General features: G+C 44.7%; 1 protein-coding gene across 9 annotated transcripts in view; it reads right to left on the bottom strand.

Annotated features, from left to right (window-relative positions):
- Positions 1 to 6,384: 6,384 nt before the first annotated feature.
- Tead1 (TEA domain transcription factor 1) overlaps positions 6,385 to 25,356 on the bottom strand; it is a 237,042-nt gene continuing 218,070 nt past the window's right edge. For all 9 annotated transcript variants that reach the window (XM_076550475.1, XM_076550459.1, XM_006978606.4 and 6 more), the window contains 3 exons: positions 22,755 to 22,895; positions 19,938 to 20,090; positions 6,385 to 14,755 (listed from right to left, as the gene is read on the bottom strand). In XM_076550475.1, the coding sequence (XP_076406590.1) occupies positions 14,642 to 14,755; positions 19,938 to 20,090; positions 22,755 to 22,895 (408 nt within the window). In that variant the 3' untranslated portion in view covers positions 6,385 to 14,641. The remainder of the gene's footprint in view (positions 14,756 to 19,937; positions 20,091 to 22,754; positions 22,896 to 25,356) is intronic.

Genomic DNA, 25,356 nt, shown 5'->3' with positions numbered 1-25,356 from the left:
GATTTCCTTCCTCCTTGCAATAGTTCCAGAAAAGCCCAAATGCCAAAAATCATACACACTGAGTTACCTAAGGGGAGTAACTCCAGTGTAAATTCCCGATGCCCAAATATTCTAATCAGTGAAACTTCCCAAGTACTGATAGTAGGCTGCAAGGGAGAAATTCCACATCTGGCTAACATGACAGGTCAGGGCCAACATGCAGCTGCATTAAAAATGTGTAAATTTACTTCCAAATGATGTGAGAAAATGCACAGGAAACAAAAGTGAATCTCCTAGGAATCTCATTATTATATCCAAAATATTTAAAAATCTGAAATACTTTGGCTCCTTTGTTTTGAGTAAGATAAATGACCTGGACACCTCAATGACTGTGGCATGGCAGTCTGTGAAATAACACATCATAGCACAGTTTAACAGTTTCTACTAATTAACTCCAGAGTCCTTCTCATTCATCCTGCCCTGAATTTGCATCTGCTGTATATTAGCAGTTTCGTTACAACTCTGCATTCTAGAAGACCTAAGCAAGCTGAGACTCCTGTATATAAGTGCAGGATTTTGTTCCTTGGGCTTGTGTGCTACCATTAGGAACTACTGTTTCATTCTCTTTGATGATTTTAACGCTACCATTATCTTTTGTTTTTGTTTTTTTGAGACAGGGTTTCTCGGTGTAGCTTTGGAGCCTTTCATGGAACTCATTCTGTAGCCCAGGCTGGCCTTGAACTCACAGCAATCCATCTGCCTCTGCCTCCCGAGTGCTGAGACTGAAGACATGTGCCACCACTGCCCGGCGGCCACCATTGTCATAAGACAATTTTCTGAAGTTATCTACTGCTTTCTAACAGTTAACTTTTATCTGTTTTTTAAACTTTATTGGCATAAAAACTTATAACGATGTTTTTATCATCTATCATATTTTCATGAGTCTCCTGTAAGCTGTAGTGATGACCCTATCCATCCATCCATCCATCCATTCACCCACCCACCCACCATATTTTTTTTATTTTTCATTTTTTGTTCTTTAACTTGGGAAATGAATGTCTGGCTCAACTTTAACCTCCCTTTCTTATACCATGTTCTAGGAGTGTTAGAGTGCATACTTCCTCGTAGCAGGCTTTCTCGGACCGCCAAACTGCAAATCATGATGTGGATACTTAATATTAATTAATAATGCTCAGGCTTATCTTATGCTTGTCCCGCTAGCTCTTATAACTTAATTTAACCTGCTTCTCTTCATCTACGTTTTGCCTTGGGGCTTTTTACCTTTCTTTCATTCTGTACATTCTATTTTTCCTGCTTCTCCCATGTCTGTCTGGCGGCTGCCTGGCCCTGAGTGTCTCCCTCTCTGTCTCCCTTGTTCTCTCCCCTCAAGCCTAGATCCCTCCTCCTACTTATTCTGTCTGCCAGGCCCACCTATCCCTCTACTGTCTACTATTGGTCATTTAGTTTTTTATTAGACCAATCAGGTACCTTAGGCAGGTAAAGCAACACATTTTTTATATCGTTAAACAAATGCAGCATAAACAAATGTAACACATCTTTACATAAAGTAATATTCTACAACATCTCCTAGAGACTCCTAGAATTTAAGGGTATTCTATATATTTTAATACACAGCATTTTCTTAACTTTATTTTTGCTAGGGTCTCACACTAGTGTAGCCCAGGATGGCCTCTGACCCACAGCACTCCCTCCTGCCTTAGCCTCCAGAGTATTAAGATTACAGGCATGAGCCATCACACTCAACTTAAAGCTAATTTGATTTCCATGGCCAATTTTTCTTATGAGCTAGAATTGTTTATTCATCTTGAGATGTGTGTGTGTGTGTGTGTGTGTGTGTGTGTGTGTGTGTGTGTGTATGTGTGTGTGTATACAGTTTTTTAAATCCTCTATATATTGATATTTACCTCAATTGTATTAAGGTCAGAGACTATTATAACAATCCTTTGACATATAGATATTTGCTTAATTTGGAAGAACACAGTTTTCAAATTGTTTCCTTATGTTTGAAATTTTTGGGATATGTTGTATACACATACATGTGCTCACTAATACAAAGTGTCTGCACAATTCTTTGTCTTGGCTTGTTTCATTCATGACTGGGAGAAACGTATGAGTTTGATTTGGGGCACTTTCATATTTTTGTCTCATGTCCAATAAGGCACAATTACTAAGTGCACACTTAAATTTAGAACACCTCCCCAAGATCTGCCGAAGTTCCTATCATCATTTCTAGATTAAGGATAAATCCTCAATATGGTCCAATCAGGAAAGTTAGATCCTTGCATGTGGAGGGTGGGATCAGCAAGAGCTACAGGATCTGCCCAATCTGAATTCCTCCCAGCAGGAACTGGGAGACTTGAGTCTTAGAGAACTTATCGAGTGAATCTTGAGAACTTGAATCTGGGCTAGATTACAGAAAGCACATAAGTATACCCGGCGCCTTTTTGCAATTCAGGATTTAATATCCCAATGGAAACATGGTACTTGTAATGGAAACTAATGTGCTTCTGGGAAGCCCCTTGATGCTTGAAGGAAACTATGGTCTAGAGTAAACAAGGCAGGGCTCTGAAAGTTCAGAGACCATACTCCTGGAATGGATTGATAATACCAGAGTACCCACTTCCTATATGCCCCAAAGGTCTAGGCCTTGCATTAAAACTACAGCGAATGGGGATCAATACTGATGAGAAACTGGTTGTAAGAGGTCAGTGACCGGGGTTGGGGATTTAGCTCAGTGGTAGAGTGCTTGCCTAGTAAGCTCAAGGCCCCTAGGTTCAACCCTCAGCTCCCGGGCTGGGGGCAGGTGGGGGTGGGGAGAAGAGGTCAGTGATATAGAACTGTGTGGAGCACATAGCTGTCAGAGGCAAATATAAACAACAGGGAGCAAGGGATGGTAGCCAAGGAGTGCAGCCCCCAGAGATCTGGGAAGACACTAAGAAGACAGGGCAAGCCAAGGGTAAAAGAATGGCAGCCATTGAAAGTGCTAGTGACTGCTTTAGTAATGTTCTGATTGGGAGAGCAGATTCGGCAACTGCAAGCCATTAAAATCCCCATTCCTATGGTTGGAAGGATTGGTCAGTTCGTTAGAAGGACCCGAGTTCAACCTCAAGAACTCACATCATAAAATGAGGTAGACATGCTAGGATACATTTGTAATCCCAGCCCTGAGGAGGTGGGGGAAAGGAGCGTCTCTGGGACTCACTGGTCAGCTGCCTAGCTTCATCGGTGAGCTTTAGGGCTGAGGAAGGTTATTTCAAAGGAGATAAATGTACCTGAGGATGACAGCTGAGGCTGTCCTCCAGTCTATAAACACCCCCACACAAGACCAAGACACACACACACAGAGATTTCCTCACCTTGTCCAGACTTGAGCTTTTCCTTACACTGTAGCCTGACGATGGAAGGGAAAGCTGGGTGGCTTGAGAGAGGATAGAGAGTTACACATTTTGGTGTATCTACACACCAAAGAAAGATAAACTACCTCTTTAGGGTTACTGAATGTAGGGCCTTGTTTTATGGCTTACAGTAGGGTGGCAAATTTATTCCCCCCCACCCCCCACCCCACCTTGCAAAAAGCCAGATAATAATTAGATTCTGTTGACTACAGGGTCTTTGTCACAGGCACCTCTGCTACCACAGTGTGAAAGTAGCCACAGCTGTAGGCTAACAAACAGTAATGGCTGTGTCCCAATAAGACTTTGGACACTGAGTCACTGCATTGGCCAGTTTCCCGACTGCTGGCTTTGGGTATGACCAATATTCATCAAATTCTGTATATTCTTGAAAATAATTTAAAGCCTCCAATTGTGCAGCTCAGCATTTTGCACCTAGTAAATTAGAACATGTTCATCAAATTATGATATTCAAATCCTGTGCTGTATATGTGTTTTATAACTGAATGTTCATTAACATTGGGAGCCCACAGAGGTTTCCCTAGTGAGATCTGAGCTTGCTTTTCCCAGCAGGGCTGCATAAGGGGATGGACTGACCACGTGCGTGGTTACCAGGTGTTTGGAAGGGTCTGCACTTGGCTGTGCTAGGGGTTAAGTCTTTTGCTCCAACTTTTGGCATTTCTATAAATAGCTCTTTAGAAGAGACAGAAGAGCTGGTAGATATTGATCCAGGCCCTCCCAAAGCTGTTTCTCTCTGTCTCTCTCCTCTCTATATTTCTACCTAAATATTTCTCACTTCTTCCTATTCAAGAGTACCCTGGGGAAAAAGTGTGGGCGGGTCCCCCCCCCCCCCCCCCCCGCATACAACAATGTCATCAATTTATCCACTTTTTACTCTGCAGCTATGTTAATGGGCACACTTTAGTCTTGCATTTTATTCCACATCAATCCAAACTTGTACCATTGTGAAGTAATCCTCATTGGCTCTAATGAGAATTTTTACCTTGCTTGATACTAGTTGGAGATTAATAAGGGGATATTAGTTTTCTTTTGAAGTTTTGATTGCTGGCATCTGTTTTTCATTCTTTTAAAATTACATTATTTACTAACTAGTGGGAGTCTGTTCTCTCCTTCCAACCTGTGGGTCCTGGGGGCCGAATGAATTCCAGTTGTTAGGCATGGCAGTTGGTGTTTTCATCCACTGAGCCATCCTGCCAGCTTCATTTGTTAGCTGTAGTTTTTATTTGGTTCTCTATCAATAGTGTAGAGCACAAACGTTAAGTCTTGGGTTCTTGGAGGTAAAAGTGAATGAAAACATTTGCTGAAGAACCAGGCAGTCAGTGGCCTATTTGCTGTTATGACATCAAGACACTTGATGAACAGGCATTGGACAGACAGAACAAGATGTCTCTGCCGTTTTACAACTTCCCACTATGAATTTTGATTGGGTTTCCATCAGTCACTCAGTAATTACACAAGAGGTAATTTGGCTTTCTATATATGTGTTCATTAGTACCTGAGGCAGTGTGGCAGGAAGAGAGCCTGGGGAATTCCCAGCAAAGTTGCCAGTCCCCTCAAATCTTCACTTATCCTCCCCCCCATGCTCCCCAATGCCTTCAGGCTCTGGTGTTTGCTTTCCTGGTGCCTCCCTCCTTGCAGAATCCACTGGAACCTCCAGCACTAACCAAATGCTTCTGACCTATGCAAGTGCTAAGTTTTGGGGCCAGAGAGATGTGGCTGTGACTTACCAGCTGTTAAGATCCTGAGAAAAGCCTATGACTTCCTTAGATCTGAATCACATTGTAGCAAAGTTGTCAAGGACTCCTATTCTCCAAGAGTGTACGGACTAAAGGAAATAGGGATGGGGTCTCACTTAAGACAAAAAGCTCCCATGGGCCTCTCCTCTGCTCTGCACTAGATCACAGCACTGATGAAAATACATGAGCAGGGAAATGCATACCCACTCCTTGGCAAAGTAATGCAATTCCAGTGCCCAGGCTTTAGGTAGAGATAGAGAGAAGCAAGACCCCCTGAGGCCTAAGCCACAGCTGAGGGCTCCTACTGTTAGTGCCCAAAGTCCCAGTCATTATAGTCTGGTGAAGTCCTCCACCCACTCACATTTCCTCCGGGCCTTGAGCCGCTCCATTGCATAGTCAACCAAGATGCACAGGCCAAGAGATCAGGCCCAAGCGTCGGCCCAAGCGTCAGGCTGAATGAACCTAAATGAGGCTCCATCCTTGTTAGTCATGACCCTGGATGAGGTAGCCTTTCTGGGTCTCAGGAAGCAATGCCACGGAGACTGGAATGTGGAATATAGCACAAAATGGTTATACCAACTCAGGGGCACAATGAGACCTGCTGTCACTCAGGAACCAGTCCTCCTGGGGCCAAGAGCTCACAACTCAGCAAGCAAGCAATTGCAAGAATACAGGCACCAGGCAGGAAGCTCACAGTGCATTTCTCTCTGCACTTCCAACCCCCGGCTCTACCTGTCCCTGGTCCCCAGCATGTGCGCATCAAGTTAACAGCATAGAAGCGCATGCCTTTTAGTCTAAGGCTATTGTGAGTCACAGGATAGGGCTTCTCAGGGTGTGTCTGGAACCACAGACAAGCTAAGCTACTCCACAAACCTTTGGTTGATTTTGGAGACAGGTTCTCATATAGCCCAAGTTGGCCTCAAACTAAGTATGTGGCTGAGAAGCCCTTTAGGGAACACCAGTTATCAGGCACAGGAGACATTACAACCACAGTTCCAACCCGCTTCCCTCCATCCTTCGTATAACCCCCACCCTCACACAGGGCAAGATGGCCCCATGGCACTGGCTGCCAAGCCTGATGACCCAGCTCACCAACACTCACAAGGTGGAAGGAGAGGACTGAGCATGCCACTGGCTGTTGTGGACTTCCCATCCCAACAAAGTAAATGTAACTTAAGACAAAAAAAACCAAAAGGCAGATTTCATTCTCAACAGACTTTTGCAGACAAGAAAGGTGACCCACACTTTCATTTTCTTTATTTTTTCATTGATACCGTATGGATACAAAGTTTCTAGAAAGCTACAAAATGTCTACCACTTTATCAAGAAGGCATCAAAATGTGTCACTTTGCAAAGACATGAAAACACCTGCAGGAACTGACACAAAAATAGCATTTTTAGAGTGATGAAATAATTGCACTTAACTGTCATGGATATTAAAGTTATCACACATATGTACCGCGAAAGCTAGAATACATTTTTTTTTTTACAAAGCACTTTATAAAAAAATTCTCTGCACACAAACCCTATAATTTTCATATAACTATCATACTAAAGATAAATTCACTTTAAAGCCAACACTTACAACATTTTTTAACAAAAAGGTACCAGTACCTAAACACAAACGTTAACAAATACAAGAATACTGTACTGCCGGGAGGTTTAGCCAGATGCCTTCTGAAAGTTTCTGCAAACAGTTTAGAAAACGTGGATGAGCCACTCTTCCCTCTTCTCCACGGTCTCCCCAGAGAGGAACCCTGTCACCCAAAGGCTCGGGTTCCAGCCCAGACCCAGCAGCAGTACAATATCAAAGGAACCACTGACCAGATGAAACACTTCCGCCACAAGCCCACCCTATACACTTTACACAAGAGACAACAGAGAAGCCATGAAGTCGCTTAGAATGTGAACAAACACACAAGGCAAAAACCAATTTTCATAAAATTTGAGCGTATCAAAGAAGTAAAGGCTTTTCAGGTTTTTTAAACGTTACAAAAAAAAAAATCTTTTTTTTTTTTTTTTGTCATTTTTCAGGCACGTACTGTTTTTGTTTTTACTGTTTTTTTTTTTTCCTTGTCTGAAGTCATAAGCCCACTGAAAAAGGCCTAGAGAAGTTGATCTTTCAAGGAGGTAACAGGAGATGTACATTTGTTTTTAAAGAAGTGCAGTTTAGATCTATTTTACACAGGGAAACTAATCACAGAGAACAATTAATTTGAAAAATAAAAACACAAAACTCATGGACAGGTTTTCCAAAATGATGGACGTGTAGATTCTGCCCACCTTTCTAAGAAAGAGGGGCAACAGGATGCCCATGGTGAAAACTGACAAGGCTCAGGCTGAGCAAGGCTGGAGCCTAGCGGGAGGTGACCCTGTGGTCATGAACAAGGGTGGGGCCATTCACAAATACACAAAGGCTGCTTCTACCTAAACTGATGTAGTGTGGGGCACAGGGACCCAATGCAGATTCACAGAGAAAACAAGTTAGGAAGGAGCAATAAATACAGAAATCTCATCTCAGTCAATGGTGCATGACTTCAGTGAGGCCTGCCCTTTGCAGTCAGTCAATTTTAAACACAAACCCTTCATTGTTGAGGATATAAGCAAAGAGTTTAGGAGAGGCAACTACCACCAAACAAGACGTCAATGGCTAGAAGGAGGCACGGGAAAACACATTTGACTAATTTCTTCAAGTTGTGGCGTGTTCCTGCCAGGGGGGAGTCCAAGACACCAAACAACCAGCTCTAACCTGTACCAAGGAATTCTCCTTTCCACTTGACAGCTGTTTTTCTTTAAAAACAAAACAAAACAGGACTTTTATACAACTTGGGGTAGATACAAGTCACTTCTGCAATTTCAGAGCCCAGAGAGGCTATTCCTTAGACACCGGGGAGGGCAGGGAGAAGGGATGTGGGTTTGGTAGAGTTTCCAGGCTAACTTTCAAAGTCGTCTGTCATTACTTTTACACTTATATCAGCAAAGGAATTTTTAAAAAAAGGAAAAAGAAAATAAGAAAAGAAAAAAGACCCTATTTTTTTCCTGGCTTCTTTTTGCCTCCTCTGTCCTTTTCCTTACTGTATGAGGTTTCCAGATGCACAAAGATTTTACTCTAAGCTGACACAGACTTCAGAGTTGGCTCTCTGAGGACTAGAACATTCTCGAAAATTGCAAATGTTGTGCTCTTTGGAAGTCTCTCACAGCACATTCGGACATCTGGAGCCAGCAAATCTGCCCAAAGACACTTCAACTGCAATGACCCTAATGAATCCATTTTTATTTTTGTTCTGCACTTTCATCTCGATGCAAGGCTTCCAACAACCAAATGGTATCACTGTGTAAAGCAGGCAAGTGCGCACTGTTCTCCCAGTGGACGAGAGTCTCCACAGACTGGATGTGGACACACGGAGAAGGCAAAGCCGTGGTGTCTGTCCACTGGCCAGGATTCGGGATTCGGGTGCTCGTGTGCAAGTTCCTTCCCAGGGATGCAGAGCTGGGTGACGAGTTGACGGACATGCTGGGAGTCGGGGGAGTCGGCACACACAGACACAACAGTTTGCGGGGTTCCCCCCTGCCGCACTGTGCTATAGGTGAATGTGTGGTGGGGTCCCCACTGGCAGGCAGACTCACAGCAGGCAGGGACCACGCGGTGCTCTCATGAACAGAGGCCTGTGGTTGGTTACTCATCCCGGTTAACCAAAGGCATTATGGTGATCTCAAAATATTTTTGGTCTCTCTACAAATTGTCGTTATTATGGTGGCACTTTCTAAGCTGGAATCTCGAGCCAAAGGCACTTTCATGCTGGAGTGCAGAAGATTCACAAATAGCTAAGTATTTGGTCATGAATTGAAAAAGGCATCAATGAAAAGTACATTTCCCTCTTCATAGTAAACTGCGGAGTTGCAGCCGTTAGTTTTGGTATGGACACGTATGTGAGAGCATGGTCAAAGAACGGACTTGGGTTCCGATTTAGGTGGTGTGAAACCAAGTCATGAGCTTTCTAGAGAGCTGGATTTAAAAACGGGCTTTTGAAACAAAAATGAGAACGCGTTTGGCTTGTCCTGCTTCGGAAACTGGGCCAATTAGCAAATGGACACCGAGAACAGGCGTGAGAAAAGGCTGGCGGCTACTAAGGGATTACTAAGGCACTGCTTCACTGGGAGGCTTTGGCAGCTGTGAACTGAAAACTCCCTTCAAGAAAATGAAAAGTAACAGTAGTAAGAGAAATGCTTCCAGCTTACAAAAGGGCTCACGGTTCCCAGGCAGCCTGTCACACCGACACCCTACGACGTGACGTCACCAAGATTTAAGGCTTTTCAGAAAAGACACGTGCAGGGCTTAGCCACAGAAACATCAACATAGAAGTCAGCAACTCAAGCATCCTCCTAATGTCACAGGTGAGGACACCAACACAGAGTTAGTCTACCCTTCCTTAGGACAGGTGTGGTACACCAGAGCATATACAAAATTATACAAATTACAGGTACCTGGTTTGTAAAACTGACCATCATGTGACTTCAAGAATTTAGGGTTGTATAAAAACAGTGGCTAGAGCCACCATGGTACTGAAGCCTAATGAAGACCTGGATCGAAAAGTCCTTTGAGGAATTTTAACACCAAAGGTTCTATTTTGGCTGGTGTGTGAGCAGGTCGTTGCTGCTGGGATGGGTGGGAAATAGCAATTTGACTCAAAGCCCGTGGCTGGAGAACTGTCCTCCGAGGAAGTGAAGAGGCACATCAGACTTCCCATCTGCTTATGGTCCCCAGGGGATCTGAAGTGACCCGTCCATGCGTTCTCAGGGATCACTTCAGCAGAGCACCAAGGAAAGATGGCTTCTACCCAGGGGAGGCTGAAGGAGAAAGAGAAGCCTTCACCCTTGTCTGTGGCTGACTAGCCGGGATGCTTTGGACCAGGCATCTCTCATCCCTTCACAGTGAAGGGGAATGGACTGTGCTCTTTTTGGGTCTGAGTACGAGCCACCAGATCCAGGCCCGCTCCATCCCGAAAGCCCAGAAAGAGAGCGTGAAGCAGTGCAGAGGAGACTCACCCTAACAATTAAAGGCTGAGGAGGAGAGTGGGGAGCTTGTGAGAAAGAGCCAAATCTGGGGGGGGTTCTCTTTTTAAGCCCCAATAAAGCGAAGGCCACAGGACAAATCAGAAATGCTTTCAATGGAAGTCAGATGGCCACGGGGGGGGGGGGGGGGTGCTGGCTAGCTGGACCCAGCTTTCTCAGACACAACAGAAAGCAGCAGCAGGAGGGAGATGGAGGCTGCCCAGGAGTCGCCTCGGAACAGGAGGAAGGATGCCGCAGAAGAACCACCTACCAGCCTCTCCCCAACTCCCCTCCCCACCAGAGAAAAGCTTACAGGAGAGAAGTTTTCACAGGATGAGGGGAGCAAAGCTGGTTATCAATAAGCTAACGACAAGGAAGAGAAAGGGCAGCCATTTTCAACTAAGGTTGGACCTTGCACGACCCAGGGCGATGAGCTGTGACAACTGTGAAAGCGGCCAGGAGTCTCAGGACCTCCGACCGTGCACAGGGTGACGGCCAATGAACTAGCCCAATGTCCCTGGCACAGAGCTGGACTCTGGGGGTCCCAGGACATTCCTGTCTCTTTCACTGGAAAGATGGCTTCTAAACCATGCAGTGACTAAGCACGATGTCTACACATGTCCCTGACAGATCTGTCCTAGCCTCACGGTGAGACAACACTAAGAAGGGAGGGGTCACAGAAGAGAGAGGGCAGGGCTTGGCAAGGGTATCCTTCCGGTCTAGGGGAGGAGGGGACAAGGAACCAAGAAGGATTAGAGAGGTCAGGATTAGAAGTTAGGACACAAATCCCACCCTAAGCTTTCATTTGAGAAATCAAGCAAGTCCGGGATAACTGGGTCACTGATTAAGATGGGGAAATTCTAGAAGACTCACAAATCTTATAGCTACCCGCACTGAAGACAGAGCAGAGAGACTGTAAGAGGAGGTGGGGTGGGTGCACTGGAGCAGAACACTGTCTTCTGGACATGAAAGGATCATAGCTCTCATCAACTCCCAGCAACTGTGAGAACAAGCTGGTCAAATTCCAGCACCGAGGGCGGACGGGGCTCATGAGCCTCCACCCTGGGGCTGAGGATCTATTGACAGCTGATAGCTTCTGAAGTAGGGGAAGCCCATTTTCTTTTAAAAGTGTGCTTCCTGGTAGGCTGACCCCATTTCCGTGGATGTCTACACACCCTTGAGTATACGGGCAGCACAGATTTGCAATTGTGGGTGTGCTGGCTAGTTCTGGGTCAACTTAACACAAGCTATAGTCATCTGAGAGGAGGGAGCCTCAAGTGAAGAAATGTCTCCAGAAGAAACGGATGTAGAGCCGGGTGGTGGGGGCACATGCCTTTAATCCCAACACTCAGGAGGCAGAGGCAGACAGATTTCTGTGCTTTTGAGCCAGCCTGGCCTACAGAGTGAGTTCCAGGACAGCCAGGGCTGTTACACAGAGAATCCCTGTCTTGAAAGAGCGAGGGGCAGAGGGTCTCTAGGCAGGCCTGCAGGGCATTTTCTTCATTAGTGACAGAGTGACAGAGAGGATAAGGCTCACCCATTGTAGATGGTGTCACCCTTGGGCTGCTGATCCTAGGTTCTATAAGGAAGCAGGCTGAACAAGCCACAAGGAACAAGTCAGTAAGCAGCACCCCCCTTCAGGGTCTCTGTATTAATTCCTGTTCTCAGGTTCCTTCCCTGACTTCCTTTGGTGATGAACTATGATGTGGAAATGTAAGCAAATAAACCCTTGACTCCCCAACTTGTTTTTTTTGTTTGTTTGTTTGTTTTTGTCACGGTGTTTCATCCCAACAATGGTAACCCTAAGATGGTGGTTATTTTCTTTTTTCAAAGGTGAGAAAGAGTAAAAAGTTGTGTGTGGGTGTGTGTGTGTGGGGGGGGGGCGATATGAGGATGGAAATAAGTTAGGGGGAGGAATAGGGGTTGAATATATGTTGAAGAATTTTATAGCTGTTTTAAGAGCCAAAAGTAAGTCAGGGTCATTCCTAACTCCCACCCCAGCCCCAGAAAGGCTTTGGAAGAAGAGGACATAGACAGTGAGGCCACACAGACACCATCCTAATGCTGTGAGGTCATACCCCCACCCCATTGCCAGCCACTATCCTCGAGGTGGTACATGGGAAACAAACCCCCAGAGCCTGGGTGGTATAGAGGGGCAGCTCCACTCCTGAGGGGTAGACTGCTCCCCCATCACATTCTTGGATGGCCTGGCCTGTAGCCACAGGAGATCATTTATACCATTCATATAGTCCTGGTCTCAGGACAGTAGGGCATTCCTCTAGAGGAAGGATGTAGGAAATCGAAGCTAAAGAAACATCCCTAAAAAATTAACTAATGGCATCCCCAAGACAGATTTTTAAACATCTGATCTGAAGACAGACAGAAGGGGAGAAACCCAGGGTAGCCATTCCTTTGAGGGCTGGCTTAGAATCAGGGAACCAAGGCAGTTCCCCTGAAGAGAAACAGTGCCCTGCTGGCCTACGTACACCGCTAATGACCAAGTCCTGCATATTCTCCTTAGGTCTTCCCAGGGACCAGGGATGCAGCTGGGAGGAGAGAGTCAATCCATTTGGTTCTGTTAGCTACACACCAGCCACACCCAACCACTAAAGACCACAAGTTGCTGAATATAATAAAAGCACAGTCAGAGCAGATGTTGGAGCAAAGAAGGGGGGGGTGTCACCTGGATACAGCAGAAGGAGGATTTTACTTGATAGCCTTGGCACAAAAAAAAAAAAAAAATTGCCATGTTTCTTAACTTAAAAATTTTGTCATGTTCTATTTATGTTCATATATTACTGTGTGCGCATGCATGTGTGCACACACACGTGCACATGTGTGTAAAGAAACTCTTACTTTCCTCTTACCATCCCTGGGAAATAGAGGGGTAACCTTTCTTGCTTCCCCAGTGAGAAAGCACTTAGGGAAGTAACCCCAGACCGGCCATCTTAGGCCGACTCTGCTGGGCAATGCTTTGGAATATCCAGACCAGAGAGGTGAAATCTCTCTTGGAAACAGAACTTCCTGAATGAGGGCGTCTGCTTGAAAAGATCAAGACAAGAGAGGGGTGGAGGGAAAAGAGAGGGGAGGGGGCGGGGAGCACATAAAGTGCCACCGAGGCTTGTGAGGAGAAGTGAAGGAAAGAGATGCCCTTAGGGAAAATCTATCCATGTCCATAATGCAGACCAAGAGAGAGGTGTAGTAAGTAACCAGCAAACTACAGGAAGCAGGAGTTCAAAGACTGAATATCCGCATGCGCATGAACACAGAGCCATCAGGACAGATGCTCCCATGCATGGGGGTTACCAGCAACAACAAACCACCCACAGGCTGGTGAGGAGGCTTGTGACAGTGACGTTCTGGGGAGCAGACACCGAGCCTGACTGATGAGCCTCGCACTTGTTCAGATGATGACAGTTTTCTCCCAGCCACGGGGTTCTGCATCCTTTGCAACTCACAGTGCAGTCCTCGTGCCAATTTTTAAATTTTGTTATTAAATTTCGGTGGTTCAAATGTGAACTCTTCTCCATAGAAAATTTTGGTTGACCATATAAAATGCAACTGCACACACAAGACTATAACATTGTAAGCTTAGATTTGTTTCAGTATTATCTACTTATTGCAAAAAGAGCCATCTTTTCTTTTTCATTAAATAATCAGTCATCACATTAGTACAATACAATTTTACATTTTTAAATATACTATATATGTTAAGGATAAGGGGTAACATTTTTTTCCTTTGCAACACCTGTTTCAAGAGTTTAATGAATTAGGATATTAGTTTTAACCTTGAGGGAGGGAAAGGTACAAAATTTGTCTCATTAGGATACTTCTACCAAGTATTTCTTAAGGCTATAGTTTAACATTTGGTTTTAAAAAGAAAGAAAGATTTCATTTAAAAAATAATTTAGTGAATTACATTCTTCCATAACTTCCACCCTAATTAGTTACAAAGATAAGTCTGAAGAATCTTAGTTTTTCTTGTACTAATTTACATTTAAAGATTAATTTTACTTGTATCTTAAAACAAGAATTTTATGTTGGAAAAACAACAACAAAAAGAACTAAATACATTTGTATAAAGGCAATCAATGCTCCGTGGCCAATCCTCTGTCTCATTATTTTCTACAACAGGAAACAGGTCTGCAGAGAGAGAGGTTTAGGCTGGTAAGATTCACCTTCCCCAAGGAATTGTGGTTTGCAGATCTGAGGAATACACAAAAAACTGCATCACAACTTCACAGCTACAATGATAGCATGAACACATGAAAAAAATAATAAGTTCACTCAAACAGGATTTAGAAAAGTCAGAGTGTGACCTGGGGGGCCAGGGCATCACCTGTGGTGAGGTTTACAGTCAGTCGTTCGATAATGGAGAGAGTGTGTGTGTGCACATATGTGTGTGTATATACAGATATCTATATATATAAATAACCAGGTTCAGTCCTTTACAAGCCTGTAGATATGATGCTGTGCTCCATGTTCACTATTTGAAACTTCAAATACACAGGCCATGCAGAGGAGAGTTTCTTGTGTATCCCTGTTTGTTACCACCTGTTTAAAAAAAAAAAAAAAGACATGTATATCATCACCCCACATAAATGAGAGCACAGTCTATTTATGTCAAGAATATAATCTGATGGGAGAGGAGCCATCTTAAGGTGACGGGTGGATCAGAGACCCGTTCAGCCTCACTCTGTATCCTCCAATACATTCAGAAGATTACAAATCCCACTGGAACCCCCCCTGAGCCCAGTACCATAATCAAGGAAGACCCTAGAGATAGTCTGACCCATCACCTGCAACCAACAGGTCACCTGGTGTGGTTCTGTTTGGTATTAATTTGTTTATCATTAATAATCCTCTCTCACAAGACATTCACATGTTTTAGGCGACTTTCACCTATTTTAGTATTTTTTAATCTTAATCTGAATTGACAAATAATTGTATGTATTATAGAGTGATGTTATGATACATTATGGGATGGTTAAGTCAAGCTAATTATTATAGTCACCATAGTTATTTATTTCTGTTAAAAACATTTAAAATTTCATTTTCCCATCTTACATTTAACTTGAGCTAAATTCTACTTCCCAACAGCCAACTACAGAGTTAACTTTACGGACACCCTGATTAGTATATCACATTAGCCAGCAGTACCTGGATGCAGCACAAGTATTTGCCGTATAAAAGACAGTGGCACAGACAGAATCCTGTTCGAAAATGCTGCTTTCTGCTGACACAGGCTGTACCTCTCACAATGTGTTAGGACCTGCCCATCCATTCCCCCTGGGTGCTCTCCCTCACACCCACGATCAGCCTCTTTCAGATCTGAGCTCTGGCTCTCTTCCTCATGCTGGCCCCAGTCCCCCATGCTACCTCAGAAGGAACATTCGGAAGGCCAAGCCGATCAAATTTACAACCTCACAACGCTTCGATGGTTTTCTGTGACTTTCATGTTCAAAAACATTTTGAACTTGAGTGCCTTATCTAGCTTGTCAAGGGCCTAATTTCCCTTGGCAACGGTCTGCTTCACTCATTTAAGTTTCCCTTGCTTTCAAGCACCCAAACTCAGGGGCCCTGACTGAAAAAATTAAGCCTCACTTCTGATTTTCTCCATGGAGCTATGTGATTCATATAGATTGGTTGTTTTCAATATCCAGCTCATCTGTGGACTATGAAGAACTAGCCCACATTTTCTAGTTAACCAGCTCAGGCATGGTACGCCATGATCAAGCATTTGATGAGTGACCAAAACTCCCAACAGCCACCAATGCTGTGTGCTCACTATGCATCTACCATGGTATGAGATACCTGGCCCAGACAGGGTCGCGTCCAACCTCACAACTCTGTGACTGGGTGCTACCTTCCCCATGACAGAGGAGACTGAGGCACTGTCTGCTCTAGACTACTCAGTTCAAAGCTGTTAACCCACCTGCAGGTCTTCTCCACCTATGAGCTACATAATCCCATCTCAGCACAAGGCCCCTCTCTGCCGGACACTGGTGATCATTTTATTTTCCATCCATTTGCTAGATGAATGCCTCCCTCCCTCATCGGTCCTTGGGATGGCTGCTCCACTCATTCAGTTCATCACAATATTCCTAGCACCAGACACCCAAATATGCGCTTAGGTTAAAGTCTTATTTGCTTGGTAAATGTGGAAAATGTCCAACTTGTTTTTCAACTTAAAACATCCTCTTTACCATCCCTGAGAACTCCACCCCTACATCTCTCTGGACATCTGAGGTGCTTAGTTCAGAAATACTCAACAATTTATATGACTCTATCATAATCTACTCACTCGCTTCTTTGACTCAACAGACCATAAGTCATCATAGCACAGCACATGGCTGTTCAATCACTTCCTAGCAGCCAATGCTATCCCTACGGTGTAGCTGAGGGAATTTAAAGGATCTTATGGTCACCTTGAGGTGGAGAATACAGATTTGAGTGATCCCTTTATGAAGGGAGACAGCCATGCAGGTCTGGAGATTTTAGATGGCTTGGCTAGGCACATAAAGCAGAGGGCCTTCAGCTCGAGCTTTCTGATTTCATGACTATAGTCTGTGTCAATCACCATGACTTTGAGTGAGTCATAATGATTCCTTAACCACAAAAATAATACTGTAGTTCATGGTAAGAATTTTATAATTGCATTTGCAAAGGGTTTTGTATCCAGCATAATGCTAGGAATGACTTAAGAGTTAATTTATAAGAATATGGGAGCGTCTATCTGTCTATATTGAAGATTGAAAACCCAGAGCCTTGTGTACAGTAGCTAAGTTCTCTACCACTGTGCATCCCCAGTTCTCTTTTCATTTGTTTTAAAATATTTTATTTGATTTTACTTTATATGTGTGAGTGTTTGCCTGCATGTATATATGTGTAACATGCCGCTGGTGCCCTCAGAGGCCAGAAACCGAACCTGGGTCCCCTGTAAGAGCAAGTGCTCTTAGCTGCCACGCCAGCTCTCTAGCGCCATCTTTCCACTACTGAATCTGAGACAGGGTCTCACTAACTTGCCTATGCTGGCCTTGAACTCTCTGTGGGCCCAGGCAGACCTTGAATGTGCAATTCCCCTGCCTTGGCTTCCTGAGAATCTGGGACTGCAGGCATACGGCACCAGGTCCAACCTCTGTAAACTTGTTATCAAAGAGATTGAGAATCAGAGGGAAAATAAAGTAAGCAATCTCAGAAGATACCAGGCACACTTGCTCATGGTTCACCTTTGTCTTTCTCAGCTCTGCTTGGGCTATCACTGCCTCTATGTGCTCAGCTCAATTCCTGAGGCAAAAGGATGCAACCAGAAAGCCTATTCTACCAGTTGGCAAGGCTTTAAATTGGTCAGATAGTGTATTTCTCCTGTCCATCAACTAGATGGTTTATGTTTTGTAGTCCTGAAGTCTGTGGTTTTCTAAAGCTATGATTTTCTCTTCTCTCTCTCTCTCTCTCTCTCTCTCTCTCTCTCTCTCTCTCTCTCTCTCTCTCTCTCTCTCTCTTTCTTCTCTCCCTTCCTTCCTTCCTTCCTTCCTTCCTTCCTTCCTTCCTTCCTTCCTTCCTTCCTTCCTTCCTTTCTCTCTCTTTCTTTCAACATGTGTATTGGTGTTTTGCCTGCATGTATGTCTGTGTGAGGGTGTCGGGTACCCTGGAACTGGAGTTACAGACAGTTATGAACTGCCATGTGGGTGTTGGGAATTGAACTCGGGTCCTCTGGAAGAACAACCAGTACTCTTAACCAATGAGCCATCTCTTCAGCCCCATGATATTATTTCTAACAAATGTTTTTTTGGCAAGTATTAATTGCTTATATCAAAATATTTTGTTTACCTGTGTATTGACACTTGTTTTGAGAGGGCTTCCTACAGCCTAGGTTGGCCCTGAACTCCTGATCCTCCTGCCTCCACTTGCCAAGTGCAGGGATTACACACATGTGCCAGTATGACTGGCTTTAATGGCATTTTTAACCAAACCCAGTGAGGTCCCAGGATAGCTCTGCTGGTGGAAGTTGTACATCCAGAGGCATGTTGCTGACAGGCACCTGGCTCTGTGAGAATTAGGGGCTTTGACATCTCAGGGCCACATTCAATTCAGCCAGGCTCTCTGAGGCAGAGTCGGGACTGGGGCTATCACCATCCTCAACGTGCAGTCACAGACAGAGCTGGAGTTGAAAGTCCTGCTAAGAGAGGTGGGTGGCCACCCACTCAAGACTTCAAGTCATCGAGGTGGTCGTGAAGTCTAGAAAAGAACACCACACTCCCCGCCTGCTCGCAAATGCTGAGGCCTGCATTGTTTTCTGTGTCTACTTAGGCCAGAGTTTGATGCTGCATGTTCTCCTTGATCACTCTTCCTCTTTATCTTCTTTCCTTTTTGAGATATGATCTCCATCTAAATACGGAGCTCACTGATTAGGTCAGGCTGGCCGATGGCCTTCGGGGATTGAGCTGTCCCGGCCTCCCCAGTGCTGGGGATCAAAGGCAGTACCATGAGGCCTGGCTTCTTGTGGTGCAGAGAAACAGTGCTGAGTCCTCACATTGTGTGGTACTGACTGAGTCAGCTCCCCAGTTCCCACACACGTGGACTGCAGCAGAGCACAGTTTGAGACAGACACCTGCTCCCCGCCACCACACACTCTGTAACCTTCTCATCTTCCACCAAGAGGCTACTGCTGACATTAGAGACAGGAGTTCTGGATTTCCTCAGCCTTCCAGTTTCTAAGCTTCAGGAGCACACAGGCACAGCTGAGACTCCACTAAGAGTCTCTCTCTAGAGTAAGCCAAGCTTGTAGGAAAGATCCTATCCATGCATGCCGGCCCTCTGACTAAGCTCCGAGCCCCTGATGCCATGGACTCTCATCTTGGCTAGGCCATGACTACGTAGGTTGCTAGGTCAGCATGGCAAGCACCTTTACCTGAGCCATCTCACTGGCTTGTTTGAAAACAGGGTCTCATTATGTAGTCCAGTCTGCCTTCAACCTGCTGATCCCCCTGCCTCAGCCTCCTCAGTATGGGGATTACAGGGGGCATGCACCACCTCATAAAGTCTAAATCAGTTTGTTTTTAAAGAGGAAGGAACAAATGGAAAGAGCCTTTCAAACCAAACAAAACAGGATCAATCTGACTGAGACTCACGTCCCAGTGGAACCAACACATCAGGTAAGGCATTCTCCAGGTAAACCCGCAGGCTCGCCATTCTGGTAACAGAACCATGTGGCAGGCATTCAGAGTACTGTCTGACCACAGATGGCCTTGTCAGCCCCCCAGGAAACCTGTTCTCACTGAGTTTTGTTTTGGCATTCTGATCTTCCAGTTTAATCAAGAATTATTTTCTTTTTAAAAAAGCCTTATAAAGCCTATTAACAGAATGCTTTATGAACCTGTTTTGAGGACAAGAGTCTCGGATTCTGAAACTGATCCAAAATCAAGGCACTGGAGCTTTGAAACAGTCTTTGGGACTTCTCTCAACTCGGCAGCCATGGTGCAGAAGGACCCGGGCCATCATTTCCTGTTGTCTTGGTTCTGAATTCAGGTCGCACCTGGACCTGTCTTTCAATCCAAGCCCCACTACAGCCCATGTTTGTTGGTTGGGTCATGTAATTCAGTGGCTGCCTGACCACCAGATATCCAAGTTCCCTTTCTGAAAACCTTGCTACCTCCCCACCCACCTTCCTCATTGTCCTCAACACGCCTCAGGACAGACTCTGCCAATGCCAAACCAGGAGAGAGACAAACATTACCAATAAAATGGTGAAGTTTTCCAGAACACTGTTCATCATATATTTCTCGGGTAGGTGTTTGAGCTTATGGATGAAGTTGATCATATATTCACACATTGGTGAGCGGTTTATTCGGTACACAAATCGGCCATTCTCGAACCTTGCATACTCCGTCTGCAAGGGAAAAGAGGTTTGAGTTATTTTTTATACTTCAGAACACAGAGGATGGCTGCTTCTGAAAGCATGCATTTTTCAACATGAATCATCTGTTAACATGCTTTGTTCTTTGTGTAGATTACCTAATTAAAAACAAACCCTACCTTTACTGCTATACACAGAACCTATTATTTTTCTGGAAGTTTAAAAAAAATGAGGCAAAGGGTAACCTTTAAAGGATTTGATAGATTCTTTTTTCAGCAAAAAGTATGTGTGTGGCAACACACACATTGTACTTCACATAACTCTAGGGAAGAGGCAAAGTAACACAAACTTGGAGGACATGATTCTGAACCTCCAAAACACAACTGTTAGCACTGAACCAAAAGTGGTATAAGGAGACTTCAAGAAGTGGCCACTAGGCCCGAATCCACAGAGAATTCAAGACCCTAAGGGAGGAACCACTGGAGTTGAACAGGACAATCTGGTGCGATGGATACTCTGAAAAGAGATCCTCCCACCAAGACAGGGTTTCTCTGTGTAGCCCTGGCTGTCCTGGAACTCATTCTGTAGACCAGGCTGGCCTTGAACTCACAGAGATCTACCTGCTTCTGCCTCCCAAGTGCTGAGATTAAAGGTGTGTGCCACCACTGCCCAGCAACAGATATTCTTTTGAGACAGGTATGTAGCCAGGGCTGGCCTGGAACTAGACATGTAGATCATGCTGGCCTTGAACCATGTACCACCAAGCATAGCTCTGAAGACAGATCCTTGATACAGATCTTTAAATCAGGCTCCAAAACCCAAAGCCTGTCTGGTCTAGAAACGAGAATCTAGAAACATGAAACTGACACAAATCATAAAATATTTAGGACTTAACAAGAAACAAATTATAATGATAAAAATCATAAAACCTTATTAAAATATTTACAATGAGACAGAAATGCAAATAGGTTAAATATTAATAACATATCATTTTAAATGTAATTATAGTACCTAAACTTTCTTTCTTTACACTAAATAAAGCACACATTATTTGGAAATAGGAAGGCTGGTTCCTAGTTTAGCAAAGCCGGAAAAAGAGCAGTAAGATGGACTTGTCTCACCTGACCCTAGAACCTAGTTCAAGGTCACTAGGCCACAGGGTACTGGGTAGGACAGAGACACAGGGGGTGGAACAGGACCCAGAAGCTCCTAGGATATTCGGGAATGTTACAGAGACAGTTTCAGTTGGAAAAAAGATTAACATTAACAAGTATAATTATTTTCGCATTTATTTTGTCTGTATGATGTATGTATGTATGTATTTGGCATGCACATGGAGGTCTAAGGACAACCTACAGGAGTTAGTTCTCTCCTTCTGCCATATGGGTGTCAGGAATTGAACTCAGGTCCTTAGGCTTGGTGGCAAGCGCCTTACCTGCTGAGCATCTTGCTGGGTGATACTCACCCCCCAAATCTAATCCTAATTTTGTGTTCCTGCTTCTCTGTCAGAGCATTCAGTTCCTCTCCCACTCCAGTTTTAATTATCTCTAGTGCTCAGGACTCCCAACTGATATTTCCTGTCTCTCAAGTCCACTCTTCCATCTCCAATTATCCCCATTTGTCCCTTGAAAACATACCTTCTGGTCACTGCTACTGGCAAACATAAAGAGTGTGACCTCTGGCTTCCCCTCCTCTTTAAGCTTTAATACACAGTTACTAAATTCCATTTAAAACCTCTTACTGGAGTCCCACTGAAGCCATTTCAAGAAAGCTCACGACCTCTATTAAATTCCCCATCAACTCAACCAACCGTATCCTTTCCTGCCTCTTTACCGTCTGCTGGAGCTGTGCTCAGGAGGCTCTGGGGCAGCCCACACCCTTAGGGCTCTGCCTAAATCCTTAAAACCTCCCCTCTCCAGCCAGGCAGCCTCTAGCTGGGTTGGAGCCTTGCCACAGGCAGGTTAGGTCCTGGCCCTGAGAGTCCAGACCGGCTGCAAATAAAGCCTGACTCTTCCAGTGGTGGGGTAAGGCAGAAAACTCTGATAAGACAAACGTGTCTGTAAAAGAAGGGGAGGCATGAAATATGCAAGTTGAATGTAGATATTTCCTAATGCCTGGATAAAATGCTTGAGTTTTTGTGTTCATTTTGAGACAGGGACTCTGGTGAGTACCCCAAGCTGGCCTGGAACTTGGGAGTCTAATGCCTCAGCTTCCTGAGTGCTGGGATTACAGGCATGGGTCAACATTTCCCACTGAAATTTAAACTAAGAACAATAAAAAATTTAAAAAAGTAAAAGTAGCAAAAGCAACAATATCCACCTCAAAGTGTCAGGTTTTAGAGTTGGGGCACCACGGAGCTGCACCCATCTTGGTCACGGCCCACAATGCCTGCAGCTAGAAGCAGGGAAGCATCCTGACCCAGAGGCCCTTCCGGAACCCCCAGGGGGCCTCTCACCAAGAAGACCAGTACAGGCCAGCTGAGCAGGACTTCCCTCACAGAGAAGGCTAGCACAGAGCATCCTGTTTGCTTTCAGGAGCCACCCAATCCTTTTTACCTTTACGGATCTATCAGGGAAAGGGTGTGAGTGGAAGAGAAAGACATCCGGGAAAAGCACCGCCCTCCACCCGCTGCCAACCAGATGTTTAAAGGAAGACAACAGGCTCCCAGGGGACTTTCCCATCCAGAGGTCAACTTACCTCTACTTTTTCTACTACTTGTTTCCCAAAGGAGCACACTTTGGTGGAACAGGTAACCGTCATGTTTTCAGAACTCTCGTACTGACTGCTCACACCATAAAAAGCCCCGGCGTCATCTTGGATATTACAGTTTAAGTCCGCCTGTTGGGAGGAAGCGGGGCAGGTTAATTCTCTCCTCCTAGGATCATGGTGACAAAGGACAGAGTAAACCATCGAGCAGCTATGCAGCAGGGAAGAGAGACCTCTCTACAGATACCACCTTGGTGGGAAGCCACTTCCTTCCCAGGTGGGGCTGGAACCTGCTACATAGCCAGTCTCCACCTCCTAAGTGCTTACAGGAATGTGCCACCATACCCAGTTCCCAGGTGCCAGGTGTTAAACCCAGCCAGGGTCTCATGCATGCTAGGTAAGCACTCTACCAACTGAGCCCTGCCGCCGTACACATCTGGGAACTTGTCCCTTGTAAGGACATGCTACCAGCATGCATTCAGCCTGACTTCCTTACATTTAGTATTGGAACAGCACTGTACCCTTGTAATGAAAATTCTGTAAGTTTCTAAAATGTACAGAAAAGCAGGGCATGAACTGACTATGTACTCTGCCAATATTGTGAGAGACTTAAAAAACAACACCCAGGCCCCTCCAGATGACACCACATCAAGAGAGGAAAGCTTCCTATTAATGACCACCCTACAAAGATGCTGAATCACAGCTACTCAAGTCACTTACAATAGGCACGATAACTTGTCAATCAATACACATAGATATTCTGAACCTATCAACCACCGTTAGAATGACAGTTACAGACCGACACCAGCAAAGCTCTTAACGACAGCATTCAATGTTCACACTTCCAACCCTACAAGCTGAAGGGAAGTGGCCGCCCATGGTGGTCGCAAATCTAGATCCCACAAGTGAAGTAGGTGCTCTCTTCCTTTATCCAGGGCTGACTCTATTTCAGCTCTATTTAAAATTTCAAACTCTAAAGAGAGAATGGTAATGGCCGAGTCTGCCTCTTCATTCTCCCCATCACTATGTGACCGTCACTCACTTACAAATCCATTAAAGGAAACAGTTAAGGCTGTCTGTGGGGCACTGCTTGCTCAAGCTGAAGCTGCAGCTGCAGCAGGCTCAGACAGCTGTTACAAACTGCAGCAAAGGACCTATAATGCATCTGTGTGTATTACTAAAGGCTAATAACTCAGGCTATGAGTGCTATTTTAAAGCATGCATGTGTTAAGTATGTAAAAGAAACCTCCAATTTATCATTTCCTTAATTATTTAAGCAAACAATTTGTATTTCACCAGTAAAATTACTTAGAACTATGCGCCGCACATGGTAATAACGAAAAGACTTTTTTAAATGAATGGTTCCTGCCATTGTCTGTCAATTCCCCACAGACAAGCAACCCTCTTAGCTTAAGCCTGCACCAGATCATGTTCATTTCTACTTTGTCCTGGGTCACTGCTGTATCTTAGGACTATCCAGATACTGCTGACGAGCTTCCATTTGGAGTAAATGATCTATCATTATACTTACCCTTAAGTTATTGGTCAGGTATGGTGGCACAGTCCAGCAATTTCATCATTCTGGGGGCTGAGGCAGGAGGATTGCAGCAAGTTTGAGGCTAGCTTGGTCTACATGAGACTTGGTCAATTCAAAGCCAGCCAGAGCTACATGAGACTCAATATCAAAAAAAGAAAGTTCTTAAAGGTCTGGAGGGATGGCTCAGCCTTTAAAGGTTAAAAGCTCTGGCTGCTTTTCCCGAGGAGCTGGGTTTGATTCTCAGCACTGACATCGTGGTTTACAACTGTCTGTAATTCCAGTTCCAAGGGATCTGATGCCCTCTTCTGACCTCCTTCAGTACCAGGTATTCATGCAGTACGCAGACAGATTCCACAACATGACTGGATGCAGCAAAACACCCAGACAAATGGATGGATGGATGGATAGATGGATCGATGGATGGATGGATGGATGGACGGATGGACAGAGACAGACAGACAGACGATAAAAAGATTAAGAAAAGAAAACTTCAAGGTGCTGGGGCTGAAGTTCAGTTAGTAGAGTGCTCTCACCAAGCATATACCTCAAAAATTGGGCACTCAGGAGGTGGAGACAGAAGAATCAGATGTTCAGTGTCATGTTCAGTTACATTTGAGGCCAGTCTGAGATGTATGTGATGCTGTCTCAAACCAAACAAACTTAAGAGCAGCCTCACAAGATGCTCACCCAGTGCTTTGCTTGCTCTTCCGGCATTTTATCTGTGACATTCAGCCAAGTGATTCCTCACTGCTCATTCACCCCTGTTACTTTAGTAGACGGTTCTGCACCTACCTTGTTTCTTCTTTCCCTTACATTCTGAGAGAACAAGTCAGGCAAAGGTGGTGCGTGCTTTTAATCCCAGCACTCAAGAGGTAGACGCAGGCAGATCTCTGTGAGTTTGAGGGTAGCCTGGTCTACAGAGAAAGTTCCAGGACACAGGACAGCCAGGGCTACACAGAGAAACTTTTGTTTTGAAAAACCAAAAAAAAAAAAAAAAAAATCTGAGTGAACTTCAAATTGAAGATGCAAATTTCGGAGTTTGGATTTTTTGTTTGT

Source organism: Peromyscus maniculatus, chromosome 1 (assembly GCF_049852395.1).
Source record: "Peromyscus maniculatus bairdii isolate BWxNUB_F1_BW_parent chromosome 1, HU_Pman_BW_mat_3.1, whole genome shotgun sequence".
Classification (NCBI taxonomy): domain Eukaryota; kingdom Metazoa; phylum Chordata; class Mammalia; order Rodentia; family Cricetidae; genus Peromyscus; species Peromyscus maniculatus.
The sequence above is the reverse complement of the archived record's forward strand: the minus strand, read 5'-3'. Positions and strand labels throughout refer to the sequence as shown.